The 20655-nt window shown below is 49.2% G+C and overlaps 1 protein-coding gene across 3 annotated transcripts in view; it reads right to left on the reverse strand.

Moving 5' to 3' along the window:
* The window catches only part of MBOAT2 (membrane bound glycerophospholipid O-acyltransferase 2), a 181869-nt gene that overhangs the window by 75619 nt on the left and 85595 nt on the right, over positions 1 to 20655 (reverse strand). For 2 of the 3 annotated variants that reach the window (XM_074988943.1, XM_074988944.1), the window contains exon 4: positions 4170 to 4265. The exons of the other annotated variant lie outside the window; for it this stretch is intronic. In XM_074988943.1, the coding sequence (XP_074845044.1) occupies positions 4170 to 4265 (96 nt within the window). The remainder of the gene's footprint in view (positions 1 to 4169; positions 4266 to 20655) is intronic. 3 annotated transcript variants of the gene reach the window in all.

Here is a 20655-nt window from a genome sequence, read left to right on the forward strand (position 1 = left end):
ATATTAATTATGTATTTTTAAGAGATAGACCATCAACCTACTTCAACTAAATCTACTGGGCCTAAATTAATTTCTGATATAAACTCACTGTTTTCAGTGGAATTAAATCTGGAATTAAATCTGGAATGAAGCTGGCCCATTCCATCACACTTCAAACTCTGTTTGAGACTCTTACTAGTTGTATCAAGTAACGACAAATAACTGATAAGAAAAAAATTATAGGACTGGATCCATATGATAGCTTAAGTATGTTTTTGTCCATACATGAATGTCAGAATTGCCAATCTTGAGCATTCATAACACAAGTCAGATCTCCCAAAGTTATAAATCTGGCTTTAAAATAATTAGATTCAAAATATAAATATAAATATATATTCGCCTTCAAGTTTTCGAGGCTTCAGAATACACATATTTAAGCTTTTCTTCTCAGCCATGACAGCTTGAAGCCTTCCATCTTAAGAAAGGTATCAGGAACTGTGATTTTAAGGTAAAAGAAATATTAACTAACTGTAATTGAAAGACTCTGCTTCTTTGGAAACTAATTCAAGGTTTCTATATGATCTGCTGGTCTCTGCTCTGCCTTGAACTGCATGACTTCAGCAACAGCCCCCTACAAAAGATCCACAGATATATCACCAGAGCCTGAACTTCATCATCTATTTCTACCTCCCCTCATGGCACCTCAGTCGTCTCAGATGGCAGAATAAGGAGTAATGGTCTGAAGTTGAAGAGGGAGAGGTGTAGGTTGGATATTAGGAAAAACTACTTCACCAGGAAGGTGGTGAAGCATTGGAATGTGTTGCCTAGAGAGATGGTGGATTCTCCATCCCTCGAGGTTTTTAAGTCACGAATTGACAAGGTCCTGGCTGGGATGACTTAGTGGGGGTTGATTCTGCTAAAAGCAGGGGGCTGGACCAGATGACCTCCTGAGGTCCCTTCCAGTCCTATGATTCTATGACTAACACTTAATCAGTAGGTCTAACAAAGTGGGTCTTACCCATGAAAGCTCATTATCTAATAAATACATTTGTTAATCTTTAAGGTACCACAGGTCTGCTTGTTATTTAAATCAGGGATCCACTAAGAATTCTTTCAGCTGTATCTTGCAAAATACAAGTGCTTCTCTTTCTCATATGCTCTTGTACCCTCAACCGTTTATCAGGAAGAAGATTCTATGCAAAAGGGACATGACCAGGATACCACAGATCTGATAGGGAATGTGTGTAGTCAGATCTGTAATAACCTCAAACTTCCCTCCCAAGAAACATTTTTTTTCTCTTTGCCACTCTTCTCACTAACAGTGATTTGCTTTACTACCCCCAAAAATGTATGTTTTTAGTCTGTAAAATTTACGTGCTCGAGCATGGAGGCACTCACTGGGTGAATAAGGAGTCTCAATTTAGCATCCATAAATGATCATGGAAGGTCTATGAATTAGCTGATTAGGAAGAAGAGGATGTCATTAGAAGGATAAGGCTCCACATCCAGAGTCATTTGACTAGGATGGCCCCAGTCTGCAAAATTTTGTTTCCCGTCCTGCTTAAAGCATCTTTTCCTTTTTGGTTGTAGTGCAATTTCTTGAAATAAAAGACATGCTAACTGCCTGTATATTTTTCTAAGGAAACACTCCACCAGCTTACAAATTCCCAGTAAACATATGGGCCGTGTCTACACTAGCCAAAAACTTCGAAATGGCCATTGATATGGCCATTTCGAAGTTTACTGATGAAGCGCTGAAATACATATTCAGCGCCTCATTAGCACGCGGGCAGCCGCAGCACTTCGAAATTGACGCAGCTCACCACTGCACGGCTCGAAAAGGAGCCCCGTCTGGACGAGCCACGTCAATTTCGAAGTGCCGCAGCCACCCACATGCTAATGAGGTGCTGAATATGTATTTCAGCGCTTCATTAGTAAACTTTGAAATGGCCAATTGCATGGCCGTTTTGAAGTTTTTGGCTGGTGTAGACATTGCCATGTCGAATTATATGTGTTGTAAAGCTGGTAAAACTTGGTAAACGTTAATTTTGAAATCAATGTGCCTCAAATTCCAAAAGTTATCACATTAGGATACAGGATAAAACAGCATTCTTTACCATTTCAAATAGTTCTGGAAGCTCCTGATAAACGTTCACGTTTTAATCAGAAGCTGCTGTAAATAATTCAAATTGTGCCAAAAATGCTGGTCACTTTTCAGATTCCCAAACCAGTATCAGTTTCATCCAAAATCCACTGACTTCATCAGGAAGCTTTCACTCATTTTGGATGAACATCTATATGGAAGAGGGGAAAGTGATCAAGAGTAGTCAACGTGGATTCACCAACAGCAAGTCCTACCTGACCAATATGATTAACTCCTATGACAAGGTAACAGGCTCTATGAACATAGGGAAGTCAGTGGATGTGATATACCTTGACTTCAGCAAAGCTTTTGATACAGTCTCCCACAACTTCCTTGCCCATAAGTTGAGGAAGTACACACTATAAGTTGGATAGAAAGCTAGCTTGACGGTCGGGCCCAATGGATAGTGGTCAATGGCTCAATATCTGGATGGTGGTCAGTTTTAAGCAGAGTCCCCCAAGGCTTGGTTCTGGGGCTGATGTTGTTCATCATCTTTATTAATGACCTGGATGAGGGACTGGATTGCACCATCTGTAAGCTTGCAGACAACACTAAGCTATGGGGAGAGGTAGATTCATTGGAGGGCAGAGATAGGATCCAGTGCGACCTGAATAAATTGGAAGATTGGGCCAAAAGAAAACTGATGTGGTTCAACAAGTGTAGAGTCCTGCACTTGGGACAGAAGAATCCCAAGCATTCTTACAGGCTGGGGACTGACAGGCTAAGCAGCAGTACAGAGGAAAGGGACCTAGGGGTTATGGTGGATGAAAGGCTGGATAAGAGTGAACAGTGTGCCCTTGCAGTCAAGAAGGCTAATAGCATATTAGGATGCATTAGGAGGAGGATTGCAAGCAGATCTAGAGAATGTTCTCCTCTATTCAGCACTGGTGAGGCCACATCTGGAATACGGTGTCCAGTTTTGGGACCCCCAGTATAAAAAGGGTGTGTATGTGCTGGAGCAGGTTCAGCAGAGGACAGCAACAATGATGAAGGGGCTGGAGCACATGACCTAGGAGAAGAGGCTGAGGGATTTGGGTTTATTTAGTTTACAGAAGAGAAGACTGAGGGGTGATTTAATAGCAGCCTTCAACTTCCTGAAGGGGAGCTCTAAAGAGGATGGAGAGAAATTGTTCTCACTGGCAACAGATGGCAGAACAAGGAGCAATGGTCTGAAGTTGAAGAGGGAGAGGTATAGGTTGGATATTAGGAAAAACTACTTCACCAGGAGGGTGGTGAAGTACTGGTATGTGTTGCCCAGAGAGCTGGTGGATTCTTTATTCCTAGAGGTTTTTAAGTCCCAGCTTGACAAGGTCCTGGCTGGGATGACTTAGCTGGGGTTGATCCTGCTTGAAGCAGGGGTTTGGACTAGATGACCTCCTGAGGTCCCTTCCAGCCCTATGATTCTGTACCTGAAGGGTGTAATTTATATAGAGTGGGCAAATGGCACTGTGTGAATTATTCAGTGTAAATTCTGTATTTCCTGACAAAATATTTTACTATACATTGTATGCTTCCTTTTGCTTTCTGACCTAAAGTTCAGAAATCTGGAAAGAAAAATAGCATAATATCAACTAGCTCTTAAATAGTGTTTTTCACTAGTACATATCAAAGCATTTAAATGAAGCCTGGGTGATAATGCCAATTCCCAGATGGAGAAATTGAAGCATACAGCAGGAAAGTGGCTTACTCACCATCACCAAAAGGGCCACCAGCAGAACCAGGAACAGGAACCAGTCTCCTCAGTCAGAACCAAGGACTCCACAAGAGAATATTGCTTTCAATGTTATCAACTTTTACGCTTTCAAAACAAATTACTATGCAAACACTGTTGAATTAGTGCTTTTCAAAGTTGTGTCTTGCAAAAATGATTTTGCTGTAAAATCACTTATTGGATTTTCTTGCTGCCCAAAATATTGCAGATAGTGATGGAAACTTAATAATAACTGAAATTCAAGTGAGTAATCCAACAATTTACTATAAGAGTAAATACAATATCACATCAGACATGTTGTTGGGCGGAAAATGAGGTATATAATGTTTTTCTTACCCAGAAAAATCAGCAGAATACTGTCCATAATCAAAGATATAAACTCTAGTAATTTGGCACATAGTGAGGTATCCCAAAGCAAAAACAAAGCAATATCTGAAAAGGAAAGACAATTATATTTTATTTAGTAACTTTAAAAAAAAACTATCAATAAAAACATATTGCTCCAATGTTCCAAGTTACAGTTTGTGTTTGGAGTAAAACATTGATATGTCATCTATTATGGCATAGTAGTTACATGACAAACACTGGTTCATTTTCCCATAGGTGCACAAAAATATACCACAGAAGGCATCTACTATGGTAGTTTATTCAGTATGACTATGTCTATACTTCTTGCTGCTGCCAGCAAGGTCATGCAAATAAGGGTACTCAACAATGCAAATGAGGTGCTCATTTATAAATCACATGCATCATTTGCATACTCTTCCGTGATTGCTGTCCTGGCAGAGGCTTCTGTCAGCACAAAACAAGCCATGTAGGCAAAGGCCTGTCAACCAGAACCCACCTTGCTGACAGCCCCTTATCCCCGATTTTTGTCAGGGATAAGGGGCTGTTGACAAAGGGCGGGGCTGGTCAACAGACCCCCCATCTATACGGCTTGCTTTGTGGCAACAGAAGCCTCTGCTGGGACAGTGATCACCTAAAAGTATGCAAATGATGCACGTGATTTGTAAATGAGCACCTCTTTTGCACTGTAGAGTGCCCTTATTTGCATGATCCTGCCAGCAGCAGCACACCAGGTAAATGTAGCCATGGTGTGTAATCGCATACATACAGGCAACTATGATCAACTGCTGTTATAAAAATCTCCCAGTCTATAACAGTGAAAAGAATCCAGTCAACAACATTTATACTTTTCTTTTTCATCTCTCAAAGTTTATTAACAAAAAAAATGATATGGGAGTCCTCGGTATAAATCCAGGTTATATCCCTAAATAATGCAATTTACAGTGAAATGACTTCTACAGGGGAATTAATATCCATAAGGAATAATGCAATCAACTTGAGATCCATTCCCAACACATCACAGTTCACACAGGGGTGGTACATACAATGTACGTATAACCCACAAAAACCAATAAACAGAAATAAATAAATTGATAAAGAATAATAAATAACAGACAGACAGACAGACAAATAAATAAAATAGAAAAAGATAAGCCAGCTCCCTGTCAATCCTCATCAGCTCTCTCCCAGCTGCCAGACAGCTCTCTGACAGTTCCCACCAGCTCCCCACAGGCTCCCCACAGTTTGCTGGCTCTCTGCCAGTCCCCATCATCTCCCTGCATCTCCCCACCAGGGATTTCAAAGTGTGAAGGGTCCTTTCAAAAAGGACACCTTGTAGACGAGCCCCACGCAATCGAAAGCAGCACTTTCAAAGTGCTGTGGCCACCATTATGCTAATGAGGTGCTGCATATTCACTGCAGCACTTCATTAGTATATCCCAAAGTGTCTCATTAGCATTCTCCTTTCGAAAGGGGGGTGCTAGTGTACACATAGCCATGCTGTTGTTTCATACTCTGTGTGAAACTAAGGATGAAATGTATGCTCATGGGTGGAGAACTGAGGCACAGTGTGAGCAACCAGACACATGGGCCGCGTCTACACGTGCCGCCTACTTCGAAGTAGCGGCGCCAACTTCGAAATAGCGCCCGTCACGGCTACACGTGTTGGGCTACACGTGTTAATTTCGAAGTTAACATCGACGTTAGGCGGCGAGACGTTGAAGTCGCTAACCCCATGAGGGGATGGGAATAGCGCCCTACTTCGACGTTCAACGTTCAACGTTGAACGTCGAAATAGGGAAAGTGTAGTCGTTGCACGTCCCGCAACATCGAAATAGCGGGGTCCTGCATGGCGACCATCACCTGAGGGGTTGAGAGACGCTCTCTCCAACCCCTGAGCTCGATGGTGGCCGTGTGCAGCGGCCCCTTAAAGCTCCCCAACCCCTGCCTTCCTGTGCAGGAAGCTGAGAGAGCGTGCAGGCAGCAGCATTGCCACGCGGCTAGCCTGCACGCTCCTCTGCAGCCACAGACACCCACACCCGATGCAATGGCTGCCCCCCAGCCCCCCAAGTGCCCCCAGGGGACCCCCCGCAAGGGGAGCCAGGGCTCCCAGCCTGGCAGCCAGCCCTGGAAGAGGCAGCGGGGCCCCTCCTGGACGGAGGCCGAGCTTCGGGACCTGCTGGGGCTCTGGAGTGAGGAGGAGGTGCTCCAGGTAATGGGGAGCAAGAGGCGGAACGTGGATGCGTTCGCTCAGCTGGCCGCCCAGGGTCACCCTGCCCGCACTCCGGATCATGTCCGGAGTAAAGTGAAGGAGCTGCGGCAGGGTTACACCCGGGCCCGGGATGCAGCCGGCCGATCTGGGGCTGCCCCTGTCACTTGCCCTTTTTACAGGGAGCTCAGGGACATCCTGGGCCCCCGGCACACCTCCTCCCCTCCAGCCACGCTTGATACATCGGCCGACGAGCCCCAGCAGGCCCCGGAGGCAGAGTCCGCCCCAGAGGCAAGCCCCGCACCCCGGGGGCCCCACAGGAGCCCGCCCCCGCAGGAGCCCACCCCCGGGGCACCGGAGGAGGAGGAGGGGGAGTCCTCCTCCAGCGACGCCGGCCTGAGGATCATGCTGCCCTCGAGGAGTTCCAGCCGGGCATCCGCCCACCGGGTGTTCCCCGACCGTGGGAGTGGACCATCAGGTATGTACCCCCCGGTGCACACCCCCGGGGTTGAGGGGCGGGGGTAATAGATATGACCAGGGCCCTCCACATGCCCAGATGACCATGGCCCCAAGGACAGCAATGGCATGTCCCTCAGAAGAGTGCATCAGCCCCTGCCCCCCAAGCACGATAGTGCCATGCCCCATCCCTGGGGCTGGGGGGAGCGGAACCTCTAGGGTCCCCCGGGGGAGGGGGTGGGACACCCAGCAGCAGCAGCAGCAGCATGTGATGGAGTGGGGGGGAGTGCAAATGTGAGACTCAGGCTACATATGGGAAACAAGCAGAATAGCTCCCAGTGGCTAAGGATGACCCTGGGGCTACAACTGGCAGGTAACACCTCTGTCCTGAACAAAGAGGAGGGAGGAGCCGAGCTGGGTTTGAATCAGGGACGGCAGTTAGAGGCTAGGGGAAGGGAGAGCTACAAGGCAGCCAGCCTGAGGAGGGGGAAAGCTACACCTCAGAGGGGCACCCCTCGGGGTCTTCTCCCCAGGACAGGTTGGAAGGACTGTCTCTGACTGCTGTACTGTCACTTCTGTGAGAAACTGGGCACCTGTTGCCTAATAAACCTCCTGTTGTACCTGCTGAGTGAGAGTCACTCCTGCCAGTGGAGAGGGTGCAGTGCAGGGGGACCCCTGAACCCCATCACAGCAGCATCTCCCGGGGACGGGGATAGGGAACATGTAGCAGAGGGGTGGGGGGACAAGGGCCACGACTCGGGGCCCACACTAACGGCTGTCTCCACTCTTCTTCCCCCCCTCCTGTGTTCCGCAGCTGCACCATCAGAAGGACCGGAGAGCGCCGGCGAGGTGTCAGTGGTCGCGGACAGCCCACTGGGGCCATCACTCCAGGCCAGCCCCTCGGCGGAGGACCGACCAGCCCCACGGCGGGGAAGACGGCGGACCCAGCACCACCACCCAACAGCGACGGACCCCCAGCTGCTGGCCCTCCACCGTCGGCAGCGGGAGGTCGCCAAGCAGCGGCTGCGGGTGGAGAAGCGCCGCCTCCAGCTGCAGGAGCGGGCTCTGGCCTGGCGCCAGGAGGCATGGGGGGCCTTCATGCAGACCTTCGATCGTATCACCGACTACCTGGCCCCCCATGCCGCACCGGCCGCTGCTGCACCCTCCCTGCCTACTCCACCCGCTGCTCCACCTGCTGCGCCACCCGCTGCACCGTCCGCCGTCGCACCGCCACCCGCCACCAAGGGCCCTTCCGCCGAGGGGGACCTGGGGCCAGCTGACACCCGCCGGCCGTATCTACCGGTCCGCCCGGCCCCCAGCCAGCCCCGGCCAGGGCTGAGGCCGAGGCGTGGGTCGCGGCCGCCCACCCCCAGCGCTGGACATAAGGGAGTGTGGGGCCCAGGACGTTGCCCCCCTTCCCCCTTTGTATATATTCCCCCCAGTTTTGTGTTATTTTGTAAATAGTTTTTATATTAGACCCCTGTTGCTATGCTGATCCTTGCCCCCCCATGTACATAGTTCTCCCCTTCCTTGTCTTCCCCTTTCATCTTATCCTTATTTATAATACATATATATATCTAAGTTTGATTTTGCCTGTAAATAGTTGGTCTTGATAATAATAATAAGAGTTCTACAGATATTTGATTTGACGAACAACTGTCTGCTTTTATTTACAAGAAAAGTGGGGGGGTGTGCTCTTGGGTGCTCTGTGGTGTGGGCGTAGGGGCAGGGAGTGTTGTGGAGGATGGCGGGGGCAGTGGGGGGCCTGCCAGCGTTCACTCCGCGGCCTCGTCGAACTGGGCCCGCAGGGCCTCCTGGACCCGGGTCCCTTCGGGGTCCACCTGGCGACTGCGGGCAGCGGGTGGCTGCACATCGGCCCTGCCGGCCTCCACAGCCCAGCCCTGAAAGAAGGCCTCCCCCTTGCTCTCTACGAGGTTGTGGAGGGCGCTGCATGCGCCCACAATCTGGGGGATGTTGGTGGGGCCCGCATCAAGACGGGTGAGGAGACACCTCCAGCGCCCTTTGAGGCAGCCAAATGTGCGCTCCACCACCTGGCGTGCGTGGTTCAGGCGCAGGTTGAAGCACTCCTGGCTGGCTGACAGATGGCCCGCGTAAGGGTGCATGAGCCAGGGCCGGAGGGGGTATGCCGCATCTGCAATGACGCAGAGGGGCATGGTGGTGTCCCCGACAGGGATCTCCCACTGGAGGATGTAGGTCCCCGCCTCCAGCTGGCGGCACAGGCCCGAGTTCCGGAATACCCAGGCGTCGTGGGTGCTGCCAGGCCAGCCCACATAAATGTCCAGGAAACAGCCCCAGCTGTCCACCAAGGCCTGGAGGACCACTGAGTGGTAGCCCTTCCTGTTTAAGTAGCGTCCTCCACTGTGTTCCAGGGCGCGGATGGGGATGTGAGTCCCATCCAGAGCCCCGAAGCAATTGGGGAAGCCCAGGGTGGCAAAGCCCACAATGGCGGCATCCAGGTCCCCAAGCATCACAAGGCTGTGGAGGAGCAGGGCGTTGATGGCGCAGACGACCTGCAGGGGGAAGCACATGGGAGAGCACAAATGAGGGGTGTGCAGGGTGTGTGTGGCCCTCCCCTGCCAGGGCCCCCGTCCCCTCCCCTCCGCTCCCCAGGCTGCCTCCCCCTCCCCCTGTGGGTCCTCTTACCTCCATGAGGACAGCCCCGACGGTGGCCTTGCCGATGCCAAACTGCTGGCCCATGGATCGGTAGCTGTCTGGAGTGGCCAGCTTCCAGACAGCGATGCCGACCCGTTTCTTGACGCTGAGGGCACGCCGCATGGCAGTGTCCTAGTGCCTCAGTGCGGGGGTGAGCCACTGGCAGAGCTCCAGAAATGTCTGCCAGCTCATGCGAAAGTTCTGGAGCCAGCGGTCGTCGTCCCACTCTCCGAGCACCAGCCGCTCCCACCAGTCGGTGCTCGTGGGGTAGCTCCACAGCCGGTGGCGTGTGCGGCGGGAGGCGCTGCAGGGTTGGGGGTTGCGTCCTCCTCCCCTGTGGGCAGCTCCTCCTCCGTGGCAACGATGTGCTCAGCTGCCTCCTGCATGGCATGGAGCAGGGCAAGTACTGCTCCTACAGGGGCGGCTGTGTGGACCTCTGTCTGCTGCTGCTGGGGGTCCATGCCTGCGTCGCTCGAGGTGTGTGCGCCTATGGCTCTGCAGACTGCGTGCTGTGCAGGCTGCGTGTGTCTGGGAGGGGCCCTTTAAGGGAGCAGCTAGCTGTTGCCCCGGAAGCGCTAGTCCGCACTGTGACCCTGTCTGCAGCTGTTTCTGGCACCCTTATTTCAATGTGTGCTACTTTAGCGTGTAGACGTTCCCTCGCAGCGCCTATTTCAACGTGGTGCTGCCCAACGTCGACGTTCAACGTCGACGTTGCCAACCCTGGAGGACGTGTAGATGTTATTCATCGAAATAGCCTATTTCGATGTAGCGTGCATGTGTAAACGTAGCCAAGGACTGTAAGGGGAGCCCACATGGCTGTCATTAACAACAGCAAGGCATTGAGAAACCACTCTGATGGGCACTGAAATGTCTCTTGTTTGAGGATGGTTCTTTTGGTAGACAAAACTTGCTAGTGTACCTATGTCCTAAGTCTGCAAAGCAGATCATTTACGTCAGCAGGTGCTAAATTTTAAGTGGTGATGTGCACAATTAGGTTGATGTAAATTGCCTTATGTCAACCTAACTTTACGATGTAGACCAAGGCCTTACTCTGTTTATTTCTTCTCCCTCACTTCCCTCCTCTGTCTCTCTCAGTTCCCTGCCCTTTCCCATGCTAGGTACAGTAGTAACACAGTAAATAGAAATAAAGACATGGTCCCTGCACAGGAAAGGTTACATTGAGAGAAACCTAGTGACATAAAAACGGCAAGAAAGAATTATACAATTCAAATGTGCACAAGTATATTTAAGTCGAAGAACATATGAAAAAACTTGTGGGATTCCTCCTCTTCCACCATTCTTCATGTGCGGCTCACCCTTGATATCACATTCTTCAGGACAGCGGCCACTTCTACTGCAATGGACAGCACCTAGCAAAGTGGGACTCTAAACCCATGCAGGGCAACTGAATTAACTTACTTTTCTTGTAGGGGGTGGAATGGCTGCATATTTTGTGTAATGGCAAGAAAACTATATAATATTCTGCTTGTAGTATGATTAGCATAGCTCTGCAGAATTTGTATTTAAAAATGGATTTCTCATTTTTGTATTGAGATCCCTTTCTTCAAGTATACAAAGGCAGCAGCATGGATCTCAATTTCTTTTTATGTGTATAAAGTTTTTTTACTTCAAAAGACAGCATCTACCACAGTGTAACATAAAACTGCTGTGATTTATTTATTTATTTATTTATTTATTTATGAGAAAATGTGCAGAATAGCCTCAGCATAATTTGCTCATGCCAGGACCCCTAATGTTTCATTTCCGTGCCCAAAATACATCTGTCACTTCTACTGTGTGTGCCAATGCACATGAATTAGAAAACAAATTCTCGTCTCCCTGGGTAGAACCAAATAGCTAGTAATATGCATATACATGAACTGTTTTAATTCTATTTATCACAACTATATTTCATGACTCAGATTATTAATTAAAAGATATTTTGAAAAATGTTTTGAGTACTTGATTTGCCGCATAACGTATTTGTCGTCCCTGTACTTAAAGGAGAAAACACTCTATGTACTAAAGACAAACAGTGGTGCCAATCGTGTGTCATTATTAAATCTAAACTGTAGTGAAAATCTTCAAGAACAAATCAATACATATTCTGATAAATATTTATAATGCTGACTAATTAATTTATTTCCATGCCATGAGTCAACCAGCACCAACCAATGCTGGCTGCTCTTCTAGGAGACACCTTTAAAACGTCTTGAGTTATAACAGAGATACAATACTGAAATACAGCAACTGTAGCCACTGGACCAGGGAACAAGAATTCTGGAAAGCAAACTGAATTAGCAACATAGTCAAGAAAAGAACTTGTGATCACAGGCAAATCACAACCATTTTCAGTTGATTACACTATGAAGTAAAAATAATGTTCATCTTCGTAAGCAGTCGGTAAACCTGCATATAGAGCACTGGGAAGAGAAATAGTTCTATAGCTAAAACACTAGCCTTGTGACCCACAGTTTGCGAGTTCAATCCTAGGGACAGGTTAGAAAAACATCTGTCAGGGGTGATGCAGATGGTGTTAGAACTCCCAAGAGAACTATGATTCTATTATATTCTGGGAAGTGTCCCTTTGGAGAGGCTAGCCCCACCTCTTCCAGCTAAGGCCCAATCCTCTCAACCCTCGCTGGAGCCCCTCCCCCCACCACTGCTTCTCACCATGGCCCCAGGCCCACTACTGAACCTTTCCCTGCAAACCTGCCCCCATTTGTCCCACATCCCTTTCTTGCCCTTTACCCATGGGCCCATCGCCCACCACCATACCTCTTCTCCTGAGGTACCATCCGGGCTCACTAACTTCCCCTGCCCTTCACTGCTGCCCCAAAACAAGAAGAGCACTGTGCGTCAAGCCCCTTTAGCCCTGAGACCATTGCGTGGGAAGATTTTTCCCACAGTCTCCAAATCTGCTACAACTCCCGCCACAACAGGAGCTTTGAGGAGATTTAGCCTCCCCCAGACTCCATTAAGTGTCACTTATGTTCATCTTTGTAAGGACATGTCTACACTATGAAATAAATTTGATTATTTAACCTCAATATTATGAATTCAAATGAAATGTCTACAAAGCTTCTTGAAATTCAACCCACCTTTTATCCATGTCAAGATTCAGCACTCCCATGATCCCATGCAAGTCTGACACTGTGAGCAGTGCATTGTGGGAACCTATCCCAGAGTGCCTTAGCCCCGGTTGCTTGTGGGTGTTTCATGTTTGAATCCCATAATTCACTGCATCAGTAACCACACACACACAAAAAAAAGAACTGGAGGTTGTGCCATTTTCTGCTGCAGCATTCCAGCACAAGCATGGATCCACGAATGCTCCAAATCATAGCACAGATCATTTCAGCAACCACAGCAGCTGTCACACAATTTGTCCTTCAATTCCAAAGCTCGATGGCACTTACCTATCCTAGTGGTGCTGCTGATGATGATGATGACAAGGATGGTGTTTAGGAACAACAATTGTGCCAACTGCAGACCACTGACCTGGTGACTGGCATGAATGCATTCATGACAGAGGAACAGCGTTTTTGGACTCGAGAGACTAGCGCACACTGGTAGGATCGCATTGGTTTTGGAGTCCTGGCACCACTAGCAATGGGTGCAAAACTTTTGTGTGCGCAAGTCCACCTTTTTGGAACTTTGCGATGCGATGCGCTGGCGCCCGCCGTGAAGTACAGCAACACCAAAATGAGGCAGGATTTAATAGTACAGAAGCGAGTGGCAATTGCACTGTGGAAGTTTGCAACCCTGACAATAACCGGTCAATGGCAAATCAGTTGGGGTGGGCAGATCTACAGTCGGGTCCATGGTGATGGAAGTGGCCCATGCAATCTGTCCGCATCTCCTCAGAAAGCCTGTGACCCTAGGAGATGCACAGGACAGAGTGGATGGCTCTGCTGCCTTTCTCTTAACCGTCTGAAGTCTCTTCGCCACCTATCGTTCTCCCAAAATGGCAACGCAATCCAGAATCTCCTGGTGGGTCCAAGCTGGAGCTCTCTCGCAAGCCTGAGAAGTACTAGTCAGATCACTACCCTGAGTGCTCATGATTGCAGTACAGGGCTACTGATAATTGCTACCTATGTGGTGTGATGGCTACTAATGTGGTGCAATGCAATAGGCAAAGGGATTTTTTCCATAATGGACACCCCTTTTATTTGTAGGGCTGGGCTGCTAAATTCCAATTCAAATTTTTAATCAAATTCAATCCACACTTCATGGGCTTACTTTGACCTTCTTCCTTAACACCTGACAGCAGTGCACAATGTAGCACCCATACTTGGAGGGTCACCACGTAGCTTTGTGTGATACATACTGGACACTTCTGGAGGCTAACAAATTCGAATTAAGGACACGGTGCTTCCACACTAGCCTTGGTTCGAGATTTTAACTTTGAGATAGATGCTATACCTATCTCTTAATATCGATATTCTGTAATTGGCATTATTGCTCAATAAATCAAGTTAACAGCATTACGTGTGAAGACAGTCATGTTTTAATATCGAGCTAAAGCCTTGAAATTTGAATTTACCTCGGAGTGTAGATGCAGCCTAAGTCACGTGGAGATCAGACATATAGGGAGCGTCTACGCTAGGAACTTATTTCAAAGCTAACTTTGAAATTAGGGGCCACTTCAAAGTAGTCTGCAGAGCATCTACACATATTTTCTTCGAAGTAAGGGAACCTAACTTTGGAGTCCTTACTCCATTCCCAGCAACGTTTAACTTCCAAGTAGGGTGCATGTAGACACTCTGCACCCGCTACTTCCAGGTAGGGTGGCTGCCACCAGGAGCCCGGAGACACTCTGGCCAGACCAGGTGGGGCTCTGTGCTCACTGCTGACCACTTGAAGGAAGCAGCTACCCAGCAACCCCAGACAGGAAGCTGAGAGCATGGTAGAAGCAGGAGGACCACGAGCTTCCTGCTGCATGGCCCCCTCTCGAAGCTTCAACTGCCACCTGCACTCTCAGCTGGCCATGGCATCCTCCCCAGAGTGCCCTGACCTCCTCTCCCCCGGAGCCCACTGGCAAGTTCCCCAAGGGCTTGCAGCAGCCAGCGAAGTGACATCAGAAGAGGGGCCCCTCGTGGTGCAACGCAGAGTGCAGGACTTCCTCGCACAGTGAGGGACAAGGAGGTCCTGCTGAAGACAGTGGTGTGGCAGCGCAATGCTGATGCATACAAGCGCCTGGCAAGGGGGCTTGCCTCCTGGGGGAACCCCGTCCAGACTGGCGAGAGCATCCAGATTAAGATGAAGGAGCTCTGGCAGATGTATTTCTGGGCAAGGGACGCCTGCAGCTGCTCAGGGGTACAGCCCACCCAGTGCCCCCCACTATGAGCAGCTCCACTGGCTCCTGGGGCCCAAGAAGGTCCAACCCCCTGAGTATGTAGTGGACACTGCTGCACTTCCGCTTGAGATGGAGGGGGAGCCAGGGCTGGAGGTGGTGACCGCTGATGAGCCAAGGAGCCTTGGGAGACACCATCCCCCACCCAAGAGACCAGGGGACCGAGCCAGGGAGCGATGATGAGGATTCCAGCAATGGTTCCCTCATCATCAGTTTCCCTTCTGAGTTGTCCAGCCGGGTCCCTTCAGCCAGGCTTCCCCAAGTGCATGGAGGTACCTGCAGGTAGGCACCGGGCGTTCAGGATGCCCCAGGGAGGGGGACCCTGCCCCTGGCCCGGGGCCATGCGACCAGCCGATGCACATCGCCCACAGCCCTGCCTAGCTCCACAGGGCATTAACCAGGGCAGGGGGAGCAGCATATCTGGCACCAGCCGCACCGTGCAGGGACCCTCCTGCACCCGGTATTCCACGGGGCCCATGGATCACCAAAAAATGGGTGGGTGGGTGGAGTGGGGACCCTGAGCCACAGGATCAGGACACATGACTGATAGGGGATGGGGGACAACCTACTGTCTCCACAGGCCTGCCATCTGGGAGCCACTCCAGGTCTGCCTGTGACCAGGCCTCAGCCAGTGAGGGCCAGGAGGCCGGCACCCCACCTCAGGCCTCTTTCCCCTGGAGTCGCCGCCAGCTTGGATGCTGCTGTTGGGCGGGGGGAGAGGAAGGCACACGTACAGTGGCTCCGGCTTACCTCCATCAGGACTGCCCCATCAGTGGCCTTGCCCATTCCAAACTGATGTCCTACAGACTGGTGACTGTCAGGGGTGGCCAGCTTCCATACGGCGATTGCTACTCTCTTGCACAGGAGGAGTGCAAGACACATGCTGATGTCTCGGTGCTAGAGGCCTGGGGTAAGCCAGTGGCACAGCTCCTCGAATATCTGCTGGGTCATCCGGAAGTTTTGCAGCCACTGGTCATCATCCTAGTCTCCCAGCACAATGCAGTGCCACCAGTCAGTGCTGGTGGGAAAGCCCCAGCATCACCAGATTACTGGGATGGGTGCAGCCACTCCCCCTGGCACAGGGCCTACAGGAGCAGGGCTATGCAGCTGGCCCTGAGCTGCTCCTGCATGACGGCCACCAGCAATACTGCCAGCCGGCTGACCACAACCTGGAGGAGATCCCCCTCGAGGAGCTGCTGAGGATCCATGACTGACCCTGCAGTGGCTCTGCTGCTTGCAAAGGGTGTGCTGTACTGTATACAGCCCGGCAGCCCTGAGCACATACAGGGTGAGGGCCATGGGGAGGGGCCCTTTAATGGAGCAACTGGCTGTGATCCCCGAAGGGCTTGCAGGCCATGCGACCCCATCCACATTATCTCCTGGCCTCTTACTTCCAAGTAGGGGCTATTGGTGTGTAGACGCTGCCTTTTGAAGTACCAGGACCCTACTTTGAAGTAAGGGCAGGCAGCTTTTTGTGTGTAGACAAGCAAGTTTGAAGTCTGTTACTTCGAAGTAAGTGTAGTGTAGACATGGCTGTAGAATACGATGATGAGCATGGTATTTAATACTAATTATAATTCCTACTAATTAACTCCTCAACACTGTAGAATCTCTTTGGTTTTCTAATAGAAGTTGTTTGAGCTGACAAATCATAAAAGAGCTGACTTGATAGAGTAAAATATGCCAAAAACCACAGAGTGCTCCAAATACAAAGTGAGCTGTACAAGACTCTTTTGAAAGTTCAGAACAGCAACGGAAAGAGCTTATTCATTAAAATGTTATCATGTGTAAATATAGCCCTCATCTCTGAGACCAGCTGAAGCATAGATAACAGCCACAAATTTGTCACCAAAAAATTTTATCTTAAAATTTTCAAAAAGTAATATTGCAGTATTTTAGTACTTCGGCAGTAGTTGAATCACCCCCTTCTCCCTCCCCATGCACACAGCCTTTATTCATTTTACTGTGTATATCATTTTTCTGTTGACTTCAGAGATTGCCTTTGAAGGACAGATGTTTTCAACTGTTCCAATGGAGATAAAATATCATAAGGGATAACTACAGGGGTCACTGACCCTTAGCATAGATGCTAAGAATGGCACGCGAGCTGGTTTTCATTGGTATGCGAGGTGGAGCTCAGCTCCAGCCCTCTTCCTCCTCATTGCAGTCGGAAGTTTGCTCAAAGCCACCTTGCCTGTAGATTAAAAAAAGACCAGCTAATGCTATCAATAACCACCAAAATGGTAAAGCCCTTCATCTTTATTTATTTATTAATGAAGCTGTTGTAAATAGGATTACTAGTGACTTTGAAAAGTATTCACAGCACTCAGGCCATATATAGAGGTCAAAAGGTCAAATTTTGGCACTCCACCTTGGAAAGTTTGTTAATCCTTGTCCTAGAATTTAGGAGCATTTTGCTCACCCATATTTCAAACTATAGTATCTGCCTATGTGGCCTCCTAGCACCATAACAGCCAATTGCCCTTTATCCTCCCTTTTCTTTAGTCAAATGACATTTGAGTGGCACACAGAAATGGCAGCAGTCAAATGATAGCAGGAACTTTCTCTATTGCAAACTAGCAGAGGGAAGAGAAATAGTACACAGTTGGAGAACAAGTCAGACACTAGCCTCGCCTTTTGGGACGTCAGTATATTGGTCAATGACCAAAAAAAAAAAAACCAACAGGAAAAATTTTCACTGCAGGAATTGAACACACTACCTTACCTACAAAGATGAACATGCTTGCATAAAGAAGGCATTTTTAAAAAATGTATCAAATCTCTATCACCCCTACCGACATGGCAAATCAGATCTATAATCTGTATCAGGTTCAGTATCAAAAAAGTGTAAGAGCAAAAAGTAGCAAAATAATTTTGGCCCACCATGTCATACAATATTGGATAAATACACTGGAACAAATGCTCTGATAAGAAAATGTTTTGGTGGAATTTTGCCATCAAGTACCATGCTTTAGGATTAAAGTCAAAGTGAGCTGACACTTTTCCTTGACCTGCTCCTCACTGTCCTGTGGCCTACACCCATGTTCACACCCAGACACATTCCACTTGCCACAGTTGTTTTCTGAGTCATGTTGAGATTCTCTCTCCTGATACTTGAACAGAATACCAGCTGATTCCACTCCTGAATTCTTTTACTACCCACACCCTTCCCTCTACACAGATACACAGTAGCTCTTTTGGGACAGAGGGAGAGTGATGCTGTGTTAAGGAGCGAGGGTGGAAATTTACCAAAAGCCAGAGATGAAGTCAGTTGGAATTCAACTTTAGACAGTAGAAGAGACATTTCTTTTGAATATGTGGAGAAGGGAAGCAGCTGAGAAATGTGTGGAATTTGACTTGCTGAGTTTGAGTGGGTTTGTGGCCACAAAAGTGCACTGAGGGAAGCAAAAAGATTCAAAGACACCCTGCAGAATTTTGGAATTTACATGATGGAAGGTCAGAGTAACTTACAGAAACAAAGTCTGAAATACACACATGCATCATTTAGCTCCTCTGGCTAGAGCTACACTATAGCATAAAGCCAATTTTAAGGCATTTAGCTCAATTTTAAAATGTGACTGTCTTCACTGAAAATATCATTAGGCATAATTTAATGAGTGCTAAGGCTGACATTCTTGCACCAATCATCCAATGAGGTGTAACACCAAGTTCGAATTTAAAAGGTTGTATTAATGCCAGTGTAGAAACAGTGTTACTTTAAATTGATTTTATTGGCCTGCATAGGTGTCCCATGGGTATCCCACAATGCCCCATAGGTGTACGTTCTGTCTGTTTTCACCTTCTCTGCTCTCCAGAGCCGTGTCTACACGTGCACGCTACTTCGAAGTAGCGGCACTAACTTCGAAATAGCGCCCGTCACGGCTACACGCGTCGGGCGCTATTTCGAAGTTAACTTAGACGTTAGGCGGCGAGACGTCGAAGTCACTAACCCCATGAGGGGATAGGAATAGCGCCCTACTTCGACGTTCAACGTCGAAGTAGGGACCGTGTAGTTGTTGCGCGTCCCGCAACTTCGAAATAGCGGGGTCCGCCATGGGGGCCATCAGCTGAGGGGTTGAGAGACGCTCTTGCTCCAGCCCCTGCGGGGCTCTATGGTCACTGTGGCAGCAGCCCTTAGCCCAGGGCTTCTGGCTGCTGCTGCGGCAGCTGGGGATCCATGCTGCAGGCACAGGGTCTGCAACCAGTTGTCGGCTCTGTGTATCTTGTGTTGTTTAGTGCAACTGTGTCTGGGAGGGGCCCTTTAAGGGAGCGGCTTGCTGTTGAGTCTGCCCTGTGACCCTGTCTGCAGCTGTGCCTGGCACCCTTATTTCGATGTGTGCTACTTTGGCGTGTAGACGTTCCCTCGCAGCGCCTATTTCGATGTGGTGCTGCGCAACGTCGAAGTTGAACATCGACGTTGCGAGCCCTGGAGGACGTGTAGACGTTACTCATCGAAATAGCGTATTTCGATGTTGCTACATCGAAATAAGCTATTTCAATGTAGGCTTCACGTGTAGACGTATACCAGGTGTGCAGAAAGTAGGAAAGAGGAAGCCTGGCATTGTGAAGGCATTTTGTAGGAGAGGCTGAGAAGCTTCTTTTCTGTGCTTCACATTTGTACTGGGCATCCCCTTTCCCCTACAGGCACTATGCAACTGGCAGACTAGCTCCTGTCCCACCACACACGCGCCGGTGGTGCAGCGTGGATCATGCTTCCAGAGAGCAGCATGTCCTGGCCTGCGTGAGATGAAGGATTCTGTGCTGCACATTTCACGAGGGCTCACCAAGCACCGTGGGGCTGGCTCCTGCCACAGCTAAGATTTTCGGGGGCTGGCTGGACACTGTAAGACAACATGTGCTGGGGGGGAGGTATGGCTTCCCTGGCAGGAAATATTTTGGGGGGCTGTTGCCAGGGGGATGTCTCCCCACATGGCAGAGATTTTCTGGATGGCCCCTGTAATGCAACAGGAGCTGGGGCAGGGGATGGCTAATAAGAAACCAGCTGACTGCTCCATTACAAAAGGAGCCTCAGCTGGCCCCTGCCAGTTGAGCTTATTTGGGAGGTTGGCACCAGCCGCACCTATTTTTGGGGCAGGACCCCTACGTCTAGGCACACAAGTGATTGAGTAAAGTCAACAGGTTATGGGGGCGGGAGGCACAGAGGGCAGCATAAATTTTCTGGGCTGCACCCCCTGCCCTCTGCGTCGGCACACCACTACAGTAACTCTCCCTTCCCAAAGCATATAGCTTGGGGGAGCCATAATCTCAGCAGTGGCCTGTTTGTTGCATTTTTACCAGGGGAAAACTGAGGTATCTGTTGATATGGCATAGATGCCCTAGTACGTGGGATTGACAGCTCCCTGATGTGCTGCCCTGGGAAAGATGTTCTTTCACTGGGGGGAAGATTGTTGATGTGGCACAGTCAGCTGGAGGACACACCCCTTCCCCAAATCATGTGGCTTGCAGAAGGGTTTCCTATGACAGAATGAAGCTTGCAGGCTCTCTCTCTGCTTTCCTTCCCTCTCACACACAGGCAGCTGCTGGCACTAGTGCTTCTGTACTAGAAGAGGCAAGGGAATCCCTTCATTCTTTCCTCAAAATTTCTATCTTCTAATGCTTCCCTCCCTTTTCCTTTCTCTTCTCAAGCTCCTTCCAGCAACCACTAGACAACTAAGCCCTCTGGCATTCTTTCCTTCTCTTCTATTTAGTCTTGGGAATTCATAATGAGTCTGGAGCTAATAGGGTCTCCTCACCTCACGTTAGATAAATCAGTGCAATGGACC

The sequence above is a fragment of the Carettochelys insculpta genome, chromosome 3 (genome assembly GCF_033958435.1).
Source record: "Carettochelys insculpta isolate YL-2023 chromosome 3, ASM3395843v1, whole genome shotgun sequence".
NCBI classification, from domain to species: Eukaryota; Metazoa; Chordata; order Testudines; family Carettochelyidae; genus Carettochelys; species Carettochelys insculpta.